We start from the raw sequence: 14,508 nt of genomic DNA, 5'->3' as shown, positions 1-14,508 counted from the left end.
GATCGATGTGCATCGCCGAACCATCTTGCCTGTTCGAGGGAGCTACAATGTGCTGATCTTACACCAGCAAGCGATAAATCGACGCCCATAACAAGATTGATTGCGCTGCCATGGAGACAGAATCGCCATTTCCGCTAGCAGCGGCAACCAAAGCATGCCTTGAAAGCTTCTGTCATCTTGTATCGATTCTGGAAACGCGAAAAGACTTTCAACATAAAGAGTTATCTGCAGAATTGGCGAAGAACCAGCGGGATCGCTTCAAAGTCTGGGCGGCCGGCCTGGGGGCACTTGCAAACGGGAACGCGTCACTCGACTTCCGTTTGATGGAGGCATCACTTGTGAAAGACACCATTTTGAGGTTTCTCGCCGACTTGGATACCTTTATATGCAGAAGTAAGAACGCCAGCTTCTTCACTTTAACTCTGATTAACATTTACCGCCTCAATCTCATCTTCACCAGATGATGATGCTGATCAACTAATTGTTGCTTACCAGCTTTTGCAGACGATCTGATTGTGAACGGTTCAAGCAAGCCCGTGGAAGAAGCTTTCTGTGTAACTCGTGACGACGATTCGGAATCAAGTGATGGTAGCGTTTCAGCCGAGACCATCCAGTACGATGATGTCAAAAATAATGTACAGAGCGAGATAGGCTACAACTCGTCTCGAATCGACCAAACACTCGCAGCACTCGTCAAAATATCATTCCAAATTAGAGGGTCTTCTTCTAGGACGACACAGTTGAATCAAAGAGCCTTGTCATACAAGGAACCTCCCAATCCTGAAGACCCATCAGTACTTGACATTCTGGGAGGGTACTCGTATTTTGACTATCGACATGTGGAGGAATATTTTCGACTGGTAAGAAAAGAAACGACGGATCAGTCTCGCGAACAGAGCTATGGACAATCTCATGAACCGCCTCCAAGTTCTGTGCCATTCATGGAACCAGAGAACTCGTTCGGCTTATATCTTGTTCAGCGTTGGGGTAAGTCCATCACCGACCGCAGACGGGTTTTTGCATATTGGCGAAGACATGCCCGGAAACTGGCCAGGGATGAGTTTCCGTCTGCCATTCGAGACATCAAGCAGACGATGCCGCTGGTCTCCCCAAGCGAGGTTTATGGCGAGGATGCTGAGCACGTCAGACTATCTCTTCCTTCTCAACCAAAGCTCGTCCCCCTTGCCCCGACTGGCCCAGCATTTGATTCTGTCAGTCCGACAATTTATTCTGGAACCGAAGCCTCAAGACCCATATCCGGCGATTTGAGCGCCGACACCGATTCGGTTGTATCGTATTGCTCGACTGCTCTCGATCTCAGCGGCAACGCGACAGAGCTCCCTCCTTCACCAGTAGTGGGAGGAGGTCAGAAAGAGTTCATCTGCCCATGCTGTTGCGTAGTTTGTCCTGCAAAAGAGGGCAAAGACAAACGCTGGCGGTGAGTCAGGCTCGTGAATTACGTGACGTGGCTAACTTTCAAGATAGGGAGCATATTCTACGAGATCTCCGACCTTATATGTGCACTTATGATCAGTGTGATGAAGACGAAGTCATGTATTCGAGTAGATTTGCCTGGGTAGATCACGAATCGCAAGCTCATCGCAGAGTTTGGCGCTGCTTCGAGCACCATGATTTATTCAAAACGCAGGCAGGTTTGGCCAAACATTTACACAGCTCACATCCAAGCCTAGGGGAATCTCAGATCGAGACATTGGCTGAGCTCTCACATGCAAGCATCAAGGATGAACGCCAGCTTTGCCCGTTCTGTCTCACTTGCGGTCCCTTTGAGAAAAGCCTTGTCAATCACATGGCTTCTCATATGGAAAGACTTGCCTCCTTCGCCGCACCACGGTCTTATGGTAATGAAGACAAATCCGTTCCTGGTAGCAACACCAACGACAATGGAATGAGCAACTACTCCCGAGATTCGCTTGGATCTGTGGACCTCATTTTTTCGGAATCAGATCCTCCGAACTTACCTCGATCCAACAACGCAATTCCGCCGCCAACATCTGACGATTATGCTTGCCACTACTTCAAGCGGTGGCCACTGACACATCTATCGTGCGGATCCCGTCAACTTGGCATGAAATCGACACGGCAAGTTGTTGAGCACTTGAAAAGCCATCATGCAGCAACACCCATCCAGTGCCCTACTTGCTACCGGATTTTTGACAAGCCTGATAATTGTCAGAAACATACTGCGGCGGCAGCTTGTTCACCTCCCGAAACAATTCCATCCCCAGGTTGTATACAACCTGGCATGCTTTCTTCGTTCGATATGATATTAGAGAAGGATTGGAATGACGATGATCGATGGTATTCAGTCTGGGACTCAATATTTGTGGACTGCGTCAGGCCACTGTCGCACCTCGTGAACCAAGAGGCTGTTACCAAGTTGGAGTTCCTTGATGGCCAGACTGAGAAGATTTCAGCGGCGATAATACTCTCGACTCCTCGTGTACGAGATTATCATGGAAGAGGCCGCACAAACATCAAAGAATCTCATGCCCAAGCAGTGAAGACGGGGCATGCGGAGCTGTTCCGCAAAATGAAATTGCGGAGAGGAGACGAGGGTGCAGAACTGCTCTGTCTAGCTACAGAAGTGGAAGACCTTTCTATAATGTCCTTTCTGCTGGCTAATGGTGCCGACCCCAATTTTACCGATGGAACAAGAACAACGCCCTTGTGGATTGCTGCTGGCAAAGGCTATTTTGAAGCCACTCAACGCCTGGTCGAAGCAGGAGCACAAGTCGACATGATCAATCATGCAGATCAATCGCCCCTGTTCATCGCTGCTGCTGAAGGCCATGTCAATGTCGTGCAATATCTGTTAAAGTGTGGAGCAGATTCAAATTGGGAAGATCGAGATAGTAGGACTCCACTAGCCTTTGCATTCTGCAAACGCCACGAAGATGTCGTTAGGCTTCTCATGGAATACGCCGCGCCACGTTATCGTAAGTACAGGCTATCTGGGGCTAAAAGAGCCGCTTTAAGACCAATAACGCCATTAAGACGGGCAAGGCGGTTTCTTGACGATAGTGATGCGCCTAAGGGAGCATCCTACATATCGGATTCGTCCGACTAGTCAGGTTATATAGACGGGTCTGAGCGCCTCTATAGCATTATTAAGCTACTTTAATAAACTTAACGAGCTCCCTAAATAGTAATTAAACTACATAGTAAAAATCTTATTATTATAAAAACTAATACTTTAATATATTAGTTATTAGCTTTTTTTGTTTTTTAGTTTTATAAGTATAAAAAATTAATTATAATAAAACTAAAAATTTTTAAAAGAAATGATATAATATATATTTTAATTATATAATATATATAATATATATAATATACGCTAAGTATAGACTTATTATAATATAATAATCTTAATATTAAAACCGTTATATAATTTAAAATAAATAAGTTATTTTAAAATACTTAATATAACTATTATTTATTTTAATTATATATTAAAATAAATAATAAAAAAACTTAATAATAAAAGAAATTAAATATTAAAAAAATATTTTATTTTTAAAAAATAAAATAAAATTGAAAATAATAATAAACTTATTTGTTTTATAATTCTATCTTTATTAATTACTTAAGTAGTTTTTAATATTAATTATATAATATTAATATATAGTACTAATAAATACCTCTACTATTTTAGCAAACTATTTTTAATTTTCTTTTACTTTTTTGGTTTTCTATTCTTTTATATAGTTTATTAAATAAATTAATAATTAAATATAATATATATATTTTATAATTAAAATATTTACTATATTATATAAATTTTTTTAAAAGTATAATTATTATAAAATTAAGAAAAATCGTTTTCTAATTAATTTTTTAATTTAAAGATTTCAATTATTAGTAAATATTTTTTAATTAGAGTTATGAAAGAGAATAATAAATAAAAACAATAACAGGGTCTCCTAGTAATTATATAAATAAAGTAATAAAAACATGGAGGAGACGACAAGAGCTTTCTAGAGCAGATCAATTTGTAGAGCCTCGTAGCAAGGATTAATATCACTAAATATCCTACAACACACAATTGAATGGCGATGTATCGATAAACAGCCTTTTGTAACTTTACCAACGACACACAATTGGGTGATGGAGGAATGTTTTGGACGCCAGACAGTCGGGAGGCTTAAAAGGCTGCATGGGCTCTTTAAGCATGATCCCGTGCCTAGGTATTTGCGGTGTTTTACACCTGCTTTGCTTCGACTTCTGCGTTGGGAATGAGACACTCGATATGGTGCTTCTGAGTAACATCGCTCCTCGCCCCTATACCATCCCCCCCCCTATCGCTTAATTTACACAAGTCCGAGATCCTTCTCCACCATACCACGGCAAATGGGGTGGTAAAAGTCCCTGTTCTTCTCAAAAGTCTTCAGCGCAAGCTCCCGATCGACCTTGTTGAGCGACCGGAATAGCGGCCTCACAAACTTCATGCGGCCAACGTGACCCAGTAGCTCTGCGGCGCCCTGATACGCGGACGAGTCCTCGGCGGCGAGCGCGATCTTGTAGTACGCCGTCTTGAGCTCGGCATTGCGCGACGACACAAGGTCGTACACGGTGCCGAGCAGCTTTGCGCGATCAGCAGATAGAGGAGACGGGAACTTCTCGATCGTCTCGAGGAGGACAAGCTTCTGGTTTCCGGAAAAGGAGGCCACGTCTTCGGCGGAGGGCTTGAAGGACTCGTCCTTCCAGTTCTCGGCCAGCTTGTAGCAGACATCAGCCAGGGTGGTGTCGAAGGCGGGCTTAGGCGGGAGACCGGGCTGGTAGAACCACGTATCCCAGTCGATGGAGGCGACCTTATTCTTAATCTCCTCGTCGCCGAGGCCGTTGAAGAAGGTAAGGAAGGTGTCCTTGAACTCGAACGAGTCGAGGGACTTGCGGGACCACTTTGTGAAGTAGTGGGGGATGAACTTGTCAAAGGCATCCATGCCGACGAGACGCTCGAGGTAGTAGAGGAAGTGGAAGCCCTTCTCGTAGGGGACGGTGCTGAAGGCGTCATCGGGGTCAATGCCCTTGTGGTTGATGATGAGCTTGGTGAACTCGGAGTCGGCGCCGTTGAGAGCGACAGCGTCCTCAAGGGCTTTCCAGCCGATGATGGCGGAGAAGTCGCGCTCAGCATCACCGTGGACAGCCATACCGATACGGCGCTCAAGATATGTGGTCCAGCCCTCGTTCAGCCAGCTATATCACATCGTCAGCACCTGCTTTATCACAAATTGCAACACACCGGACTCTCACTTACAAGTGCTCCCAACTGCAGCTAGTCACCAAGTTACCACTCCACGAGTGACTCAGCTCGTGTGCAATAACGTCGACATTCTGCTTGTCGCCGCTGATGATGGTCGGCGTAGCAAACGTGTAAATCGGGTTCTCCATACCGCCGTAGGGGAAACTAGGCGGCAAGACAAGAACGTTGTACTGACCCCACCGGTAAGGGAAGACAAGCTTCTCCGCAACCTCCATGAACTTCTCCATGTCGTTCTGCAGCTCCCACTGCGACTCCTTGAGCTCATCAGGTCCCGTGGCAACGATACTCCGCGGTCCGATAGGCGCCGTGGCGATATCACCCGAGGCTAGGGCGAACAGGTACGACGGGATGGGAACCTTCTGCTCGAAGCGGTAGACCGTGTCGTCACCCTTCTTCTCATCCTTGCCGGAGCCCTCGACGAGGACACCGCTGGCGACGACGGGCAGAGGCGAGGCGAGGACGAAGCTGTACGTCGACTTGACGTCCGGCGTGTCCTGGCAGGGGAACAGCGAGCGAGCGTGGATGGCCTGGCACTGGGAGAACATGTACGGGTGCTTCTTGTTGCTCGTCTGCGCGGGCGTGAGCCACTGCAGGGCGGTGCACTTGTCCGTGGTAGCGAGGTCGACGTCGACCTTGACCACCTCGCCCTTGGCGGCGCCCTGGGGCACAAAGACGTGCAGAGGGGCGCCGTACGGCTCCACGCGGTCCTTGAGCTCCCATGTCGAGGTGGCGGCGTTGACCTTGACGCCCGAGATGGAGAGGAAGCTCGAATCGAGGATGATCTCCTTGCTCTGGCTGTCCGTCAAGGACTCGAGCTCGAGGGTGACGGAGCCCTTGAGAGACTTGTCCTTGAAGTCGATTGTCAGGTTGGCGGTGGTGTGCTTGGTCAGCCACGCGCCATAGTTTGACAGGGTGTTTGGGTCTCTGTTGGCCGAAGTGGTGGACGCCATCTTTGCAGTAGTGCCGAAGGCGGCTGCGCGGCTCTGGGGGTTCGTGAGGCGGGTGAAGCTTGTTCTGATAGGAATTGAACCCTTTGCAAGGAGGGATCGCCACATGTGTGTAAAAACTTGCTGACTTTGCGGAGCTCCAGTTCTCCAGAAATTTGATGTCCTTCAACTCCTCCTCTCGTGATGTTGTTGGTAGCACTTGCCACATTTGGACTAAGGTAGAGGGGTAGCTTCAGCCACACGTGGGACAGAATGGTCAGCCACAGACGGTTAATTCGGCAACCGTCCAAGCCACATATCTCCAGCCACACTTTATCTGGATCTGCCATGGAAGCCACGAGTGCTACCTTGGAGAGGGCGGCTGCTTCTTTCCAGCCCCCACCTCACGTTTGTTTCACCAGGTGGTAAACCCTCGTAAAGTATCCGAGGTCTTCAGCATTCATCCCAAACGTCCCAAAGTCGCAAGAACCAGACAGGCCAGGCGAACGATTGCTTGCCATCTCTCTCCATCTACAGAGTACGAAGTACCCTTCTCAATCGATCAAATGCCGTGGCTTGAGCACGACATCTAACGGCGCCATCGAAATGGCCATCCCTCATCACTCTAGATGAGATCCAACACCCGCATCAAAGGCCGGACCATCGGCTCTCCTGGAAGCCTTGGCTATCACACCTGTCTTTTAAACTCCAGGCACTCCAGGCACACCAAAAACTCAACCGTCGATAAGCTCACGCGAGCCCAGCACGGGGTATCTTCCGTATCAATCTCTCTCTCTTGATTGTCTTCGAACTCCACACGAACCTGCACAAGCTGCAGACGCCAGCCAGAACGGAGCTGAACGAGCGAACCACGAACAAGACCAACATCCTGAAACGGCGCTGCCTTTCCCCGGGGATGGGATCTCCCTGCGTGACGTATCCGTAACCTTGGAGAGAATCTCTGGGCCGTCTTCGCACTCCGGGATACGGGGATTGCCCAAGCCGTTCCTTGTGCCTGCTCGCCGCCGTCCCGACTTATCCTTTCCCTTCTCTCCCCTGGCCCCTGGAGGCTTGTCCTGCGTTTCTGTTCCCCAAGCCACCCGTCACCGTCCACCCCTTTCTTTTTCGGTGCTGCCGCATGAGATCATGCACTCCCACATACCTTCGTACAACACTGAGAGTGAGAGAGGAGAGAGTTTGTCGACAGTGGCCTGGAACAAGAAAACTTCTCTCCGTCTTTTCCGGGGTGAGAAACCGGACGAAAAGTCTCCTTCTCGCCCACCCGGCTCAGACCTCGAGACCTGGACCTGGACGTCGATAATCCCCTTGCTGCGTAAACAGTAGATACCTCGACAAGCAGTTCGTTCCATGTTCCGTCTGGCCGATCTCCCTTCCCACGAGTGGTTTCGGAACTCACAATCAAACAAACTGCTCTCAGCGGAAGGCTTTCCTCCACGTGCGTGCTTCAGGGGAGGGAGAAAGGTGAGAGATAGAGGATAGAACGGCAGGGCTCCAATAGCCGATGGTGATGCTGCTGGGGACAATCCGACAATGGTCACGACTCCTGGAGGGCTTCGTTTCCTCCTGAAGCTGGAGCACGAAGCGTCAGAAATACAGCCAGCCGTCGTTTGAATGTGGCCGTTGCTCCCCGACTCAGTTTCCTCCTCGCGACGCAAGAGGTCGTTTCTGCTCATGGAGTCGTGGCAGCAGACCTTCCCACCTCCCTCTTCCCGTTCCCGTCAGCACCCTCCTTTTCGTATTCCACCCGGCCCGATCTCTGTATCCGTAGACCCCTTCCCGCATCTGGGCTACATCTGCATCTGTCTGCATCCGCATCTAAGACAAGAAAAAACTGACACAAAGTTCTTCGTGACTGCAGAATCTGAGATGGTGGCGGGTCTGCAGCCTCACCTTCTTTCTCTCTTTTTTTCGGCCTCCTGCCTCTTTCCGCTTCCACCTCGTGAACAAGGTGCCCCCAACCGCTCGTTCCCCATTCGCCTGGACCGGTTCGCACTTCTCACTCCTACTGCGTACTGTGGCACAAAAAAAGGCGTTCCCAACGGGGTATCGCGAGAGGACAGGGGTCGGAACCGTGGAAGGGGTTGCTCTGCATCCGCGGCCATGGCTACTGCCCCTCGCGGTCACACCGGCGGCGCGGCATGGCGTGAGTTGTGGATACCAAAGAGGTTCCAAACCCAGCTCCGGGGGTTGGCAGACTCGAGGAAGAAGAGAGTGAGAGAGACAGTCACAAGGGCTCCTCCTCCGGCTAAAATGGGTGGATGCGGGATATGTGACAGGACCTGCATCGTGACGGTTGCCACGGGTATGTCCATCGTTAGGCGAGGAAAAAATCCCACTTGGAAAGCCCACAGGCAGAGGCCGCCCAGCAAAAAGATAACCATCTAGTCCCGTCTCGTAGTGTACTTCGTACGAATACGGATACCCAGGTGGCAGTCGTTACGTATCCGGGTATAATCGCTTGAAGCCTCCCAATACGTAAAGGTAGATACCGTCCACCATTCCTCGTTGCAATATCGCTTCTTGCGACTGAGGAGAAATAAAAGACCCATCCTCATACCGGGCGAATGTCCTCAAGAGCGATAAACTCCCCCGAGTTGAAAAGCTTAGTATAGCAAAGGATATTGAATATTCTGCATCTTGAGACCCCTACCCGAGGAGAAAAAAGACCGCCAAGTTTGCGGATACCAAACGGCCTCTCAATCTCAATCGCAGAGATCCATGCCTCCATCACCAATAACGGATCCGTCTTATTCATTTACTCAGGGCCCTCGGAGCTTGAGCCTTGAGGGGGGGGGGGGGGGAGCTGGGAGCCGTGGGAGCTTGTCCGACCACCCTTACCCCACACTTGATGGGGGCGCGCGCTGTCACCCTGTCACAAGAGAAACCCACATTCTTCTGGAAGCTCGTGTCCAACCGGAGTCCAAATAGCCAGCAGGGGTCTCGCTCGTTTCTTCGGTGGAAGAGGGAGGGGGGCAATGGGGGGGAAGGGGATGGTTGGAGATTGAAAGGGGGGCTGCAGCAGTTCTTCGCTATAGCGTTATATGTGGCGTTGCCTATGATAAGATGCGAGCTATCGCGCTGGGAATATCCGTACAGTTTGTGCAGTATTTGCCGATATTTGTTTGGGCTTCCTTCGGGGGAGAGCCTGAGAGGTTTGTGAAAGTTGAGCCTGGGATGAGCCGGGCTGTGCAAGAACAGGTGCGCTTCCCTCGTGCCGTCGTGAAACAGCCCAAATGTATGGCTACGGGCTTTTGAACAATGCAAGTTTTGGTCACGGTTGTTAACGAACAGGAGATGACCTCGTTCCTGGAAGACGGGAACGATTGTCTCGCTAGCCAGGCTGGTGCAATGGGCGTTGTTGGCCTGAGCCCCCCGGGCTTGTAAGCTCTGACAAACGAATGCTTGGAACCTCACTGAGCAGCAAGTAGGCAAGGCAGTGCAGGGGTGAGGCCGTGAGAGTTCGCTGAATGCCACTTCTATCAAGGCCCAGAGGCTGGACTGCTGAACTGCTGGAGGGCATGCTCTAGACTGTGAGTCTGTGAGTCTGTCGCAAGCAGTGATAAGAGCCACGAACAGGGTGTGGAATGCAGAGCGATGCCGTTTTGGAGGCCAGATTCCGCAGCGAAGGACTTCAGCCACGGAGGATGCGCCGGAGGATGGGCACCGTTCGAGTATGGACGCTTCCTCCTCGACTTGATCTGGCCCTCTCTGTCTACCACGTTGGAGGGATCACGGTTTCGCACCACTGCAGGTGCGTCGTGACCTTGCCCTTGGAGCTTCATGGACCAGCAGCAACCGCGGAGCGCACCCGTCGAAGCCAAGACCGGGAAAAGGGGGGCCCAGTCTGCCAGTGTCGGCCTGCCCCTCCCAGCCTAGCTAATCTTCATACACGTTGGTGGTACTGGTGCGGCGTGGCCGAGCTGTGACTGGATAAGGGCCCCCCCCCCAGATCACGCTGTATAGCGTTTTCCCAAGCAAGAGGGACGCTAACAATTCAAGCTTAGCAGGGAGCTTTGCCGGAAGCCAGGCTCAACGCGTGGCTTTTCTCACTCTTTCTCTTTTTCTTTGCGTTGGGGCCCGAGGGGAGGGATTGAGCATCGGTCTTGCTCCGAAGCGGGGGTGGTCGGCCGAGTTCGCCAAGAGAGGGACCAGGAGGACGGTGCTCCTGGCAAACCTTTCCAGAGACCGCCAGAGACCGGATCGGTGCCGAATGACCGAATACCGGATATGAAGGCGTGGGAATACTGCCCGAAAGGTCAGCCTTGATCCTGCGCCGGGAGGGGCTCGGTCTGGCACCGAGAGCCAATGCGAGAGGGCCGTATGCGTGGTAGAGATGTCCAGAAGGCATACACTGCTCGTCGGAAGAGGCCCGTGTTTGAGCGTTGCGTGCTCTGTCAATTCATGATGATGGCACGCATACTGCTACTGCGAGCCGCGGTCTGTTTGTGCGTTGCCGTAGATTGCAGCAATGCAATGTAAGTGAGAGCCTAGGACAAGGGCCGGGGGAGCACAAGTCCGATCGCGTTTTCCGCGCTAAGAGCTGATTGAGGGGCACCGACAAGATCTTGACATGACAGCCTGGGAGCGTTGGCCAAACTTTAACCTCGAGTTAGATTAAGGCAGCTCGAGAGAGGGAGGACAGAGTGTGGGCGAGCTCCATGGTATCCGTAGCTTGAGAGTTGAAGGGTCTCGCCTGACGCCTATCTCCTTCATCTCCACTAGCCTCTGACAGTCCTGCAACTCTTACGGTGTGTCATGGTGATTGCAAAGGAATAAATCCAACGGTAACTCTTCATTCCTGTCATGGTTGTCGTCTATCGAATGCAATGCCTCTGCAAAACCAGCTTATCTTACGGGTTACGATGTCGTTGCGGTGTTAATAGTTGACAAAGAGAAAGGGCCTGTCAACCATGTGGCTCCGGCATTTGCGCTGCTGTAATCGTCGGAGAAAATTGGAAACTTGGATGGGATTGACTGCTGATCTCTCCCGAATATGCCCGTTGACATGCAGGTCCCGAGACGGGTGCCAAAGTCAAAAAAATATACGACGAAATAATACTCCGCATGTTGATCCCTCTTGTCACGGGCCACCCGCATCCATGTCGGGACCTCTCGACTGCGTCGCAGGGAATATCCTCAACTCTTCAACGTGTGGTAGCCTCGCCAGGCTAGCATCTCTAGTCCGTGACTGTGGCCTACCAGGGGCAAAGTCATAGGGTTGGCTAGCCGCTCAAATCTGCGCCCAATTGCAGTTTTGTCAAGGGGTTTGCCACGTTTTGCAAGTTGAGTCTTGACTCTTGTGCCATGGAGTGATGCTTCGCCCTCCACCTTTCGTGACAGTGTTTCTAGGGGTCGCATTCCCCGGCTTCGCAATTGCCCCCCCTCAAGCAGCTCATGAATACTACCCTTATGTGTTGGCAGACTGAGTCTTGGGGCCTCGAGGTGACGCCGTTCGGGGGTAGAGACTCAACATTGGTCGTTCCCCCGTCGTTGGCCTTGCCTCTGTCCGTACGCCTTGAACCGTAGCTGCGGTTGTGTGGCTTCGCTTCTGACGGGGATGAGATCGGCCTCCTTCCCCGTATCGTAGCTGTTATAGAGAGATTATCCGCACTTGTGATTTCCTTGCCATTGACGAATAATAGGTTGCAGATGACTACCAGGTCAAGTTTCCTGGATGAAACGCTGTTTCGACCCCGCACTTGAAGCAGGCGACGGCGTGTCGGCCACCTACTGCTCGAGCCTCGGGCACGCTAGATTAGAACCTCTCTTTGGTGGGCAATGATGCTTACAATGCCACGATCAGACACACTGCTAACCAGAGAAGTGACAGGTCCTATGTGATATGACGATTCGCTCTTGCGTTGGAGGTTTGACCGCTTGTCACCGGAACCTGGTGGAAGCGAGAATTGGCACAGACATCGCCCATGGTCCATCATTGCTTGGTAGTTTGGTTTAAACCAGTTCGCCACAAAGTTGACGCGTCTTCGAAGGCATGTAAACTGTCTATGATGTGTGCGACTCCACATCCTCCTCTTGTTGCAAGGTTGCAACCCAGTGGTGTATCAGTCAGCGTGCGAATGGGGGCATAGTGTTGCCAATATGTCATACAGCCCATCGTTGACATCAACTGGGGAAGGAACCAGGCTTGATCGAGGCCAAAAATTCGTTGAGAGGGCTTTGGTACAGGTCTCTCTCTATGGGGGATGTGAGCAAACAGCCGTATCCAGAGACTGTTGTAAAGCGAGTTTCGAGGGAGTTGTAAGCGACGTGAGGCAATGGCGCTAACCATGGGTCTGCGACGAGCCAGACTCTAGTGCCTGTCGTTACTATATGTATTATAAGCTTGGTATGCCAGGAATATCGGAACGATGGCAGGTTGTCTCAATGTCAGATCCTTACTTTGCTTGGTGTAGCCAGGTCCCGTGAAGGAAGATGCCTGCTGTGGTGTCCGTACTGTTCTGTTCCTCAAGAGCGTGGGGGCCTTCAATGCCTGAGATTACAATGATTGCTGCCCATACTCGCAGTGATGGCGCCCTACTATCCCCTCACAATCGAGGTGCCGCCACCTTATCTCCACTGAGGTTGTTTAGAAAGCTTGTTTCCGGCATATGAAGTTGCTTTCTGGCGGATGGATGCCGGCTAACAAGATCGGAGGTCGTCTCATCATCGTCAACGGTCTGCGGCCGGACATGATAGCGACCTGGACAGGACGGCACAAATGAACCTCGACCCATCTGAACGCGCATATCGAAGGCTGTATGGGCGGTGTTGATTTCTCAGAAATAAGCTACACATGAACCTGATGCTGTGGTTTCGGTCCTCATTGGTGTGATGCGACGCTTGGAAGTTTGCAGAGTTATCGGCACTTGGTCGGTGGAGAATTGTTGACCCAGACAACGCGAGATAAGATGGGAGAGATGATGGTGCAGATAGCTAGCTAGATCCAGATAGCGAGAGGATAGACGGCATTGTTTAGCGTCAGTGTTTCACTGGGCGAGTCCATCAGTTTGCTCAATACAGCGCCAGCTCAGCAGATCTCACAAGATCTTCGAGGCCCGGGCCACGAGTTCTTCCTGTCAGTTGTTGACGTAACTCTAAAAACCCTCAATTTTGGCCGACCGCTGTGCGCCAACACAGTATCCATTCGCAGTACAACACCTGTATCATGGCGTTGTGGTTCATTCTCTTGTCTGTTGCCGCTGTTCCGTTGAGGATTTGCTTCGTGGTCCCATGACTATGAGAATGGCTAGTTCTGAGTTCTAACTCCTGAGAGTACCGCAGTCATCTCCACCATGCATCATTTCCCTCTGAATTTTCGTGACTCGTTTGCAGCATAAGCGATGTGAAGAATGCGACGTCGTTGCAGAGATGGTCCCAAGTGCGGGGTGTAAGAAGTCGCCCCAGTCCGTGTGAATGTGACGACGCTGGAGCATCGCAGCGCGCCAGCACGGTCATGAACCAGATTGTAGCCGGCCGATCTCAACGCGGATGCGTCCGCGCACACTGACCACCAGGCCTGGCTATCTCTGGCCCTAATGAAGGTCAAAATCCTAAATCAGGTGGAATATTGATGGTATCGTGTCAAGTGTGCCGATGATGTGTCCTAGCCGCGATTGTCTTTATGAGCCGAGCCTTGGAGATGAATTATTGGTCTCTCTCGTCAAGTTGTCGGATATGAGGTTCCTCAACTAGGCGAATATATTCTACTGAGGCCCGTCTCACAATACAACGGTGCGATATTGACATCACTCAGGATCCACGACCCCGGCGCTCTGCTCGTTGCAAAATGGTAAACCCAGTCGGTTTCGATATTGTCCTGCCACCGCTCTATGGAGTACACGTGCAAGGTGAGTAAAGCCCCCCTGCATAGATGAAAAGCTGGAGCTCTGATATCTCGGGGAGCCAGTGTCGAGATGGTTCGTCGACAGGGGAGCTTCGTTGGGAGGCCGAGAAGCTAGGGACCCTGGCAATTACTCAGGATAGGGGAGTGGCTAGGGGCGGAGATCAACCTATTTCAGACATGTATGCTGCATCTTCAAGGATCCCTGGTTCCACCCAGGTTCTCATCGTTCCCACAGAAGGATGGGAACCTGAGGAGGTCTCGACGGCTTGATCTTCGTCTTGAGATGGACGAGTGTTTATGTCCCGTATCCGTACTCCGTACGTCCATTCACCGTCATCCAAGGTGCAGTGAGTTGCTGTAGAATGAGAATAACCATGAACATCTCCGTGATGGCCTCTCTTCTCTCAATCTCGTGACACCGCTGATCATAGTCTGAG

The 14,508-nt window shown here is 51.0% G+C and overlaps 2 protein-coding genes across 2 annotated transcripts; one reads left to right on the top strand and one right to left on the bottom strand.

The window, feature by feature from the left end:
• Positions 1-85: 85 nt before the first annotated feature.
• Positions 86-3,088, top strand: HER10_EVM0008047 (ankyrin repeat protein; the record flags this gene model as incomplete). Its single annotated transcript, XM_035477583.1, has 4 exons — positions 86-393; positions 505-1,438; positions 1,486-2,319; positions 2,359-3,088. Exons 1-4 carry the CDS (start codon positions 111-113, stop codon positions 3,086-3,088), a joined length of 2,781 nt encoding a protein of 926 aa, XP_035338616.1. The 5' UTR covers positions 86-110.
• A 767-nt stretch (positions 3,089-3,855) lies between these two features.
• On the bottom strand, positions 3,856-6,418 carry HER10_EVM0013182 (leukotriene A-4 hydrolase/aminopeptidase). Its single transcript, XM_035482546.1, has 2 exons — positions 5,276-6,418; positions 3,856-5,214 (listed from the first exon to the last, which is right to left on the bottom strand). The coding sequence occupies exons 1-2, from the start codon at positions 6,334-6,336 to the stop codon at positions 4,329-4,331; spliced, it is 1,947 nt and encodes a 648-aa protein (XP_035339078.1). The 5' UTR covers positions 6,337-6,418; the 3' UTR covers positions 3,856-4,328.
• Between the last annotated feature and the right edge of the window lie 8,090 nt (positions 6,419-14,508).

Source organism: Colletotrichum scovillei, assembly GCF_011075155.1.
Source record: "Colletotrichum scovillei strain TJNH1 chromosome Unknown Contig00001, whole genome shotgun sequence".
Classification (NCBI taxonomy): domain Eukaryota; kingdom Fungi; phylum Ascomycota; class Sordariomycetes; order Glomerellales; family Glomerellaceae; genus Colletotrichum; species Colletotrichum scovillei.
Note: the sequence above shows the minus strand (reverse complement) of the source record. Positions and strands in the feature narration are given on the sequence as shown.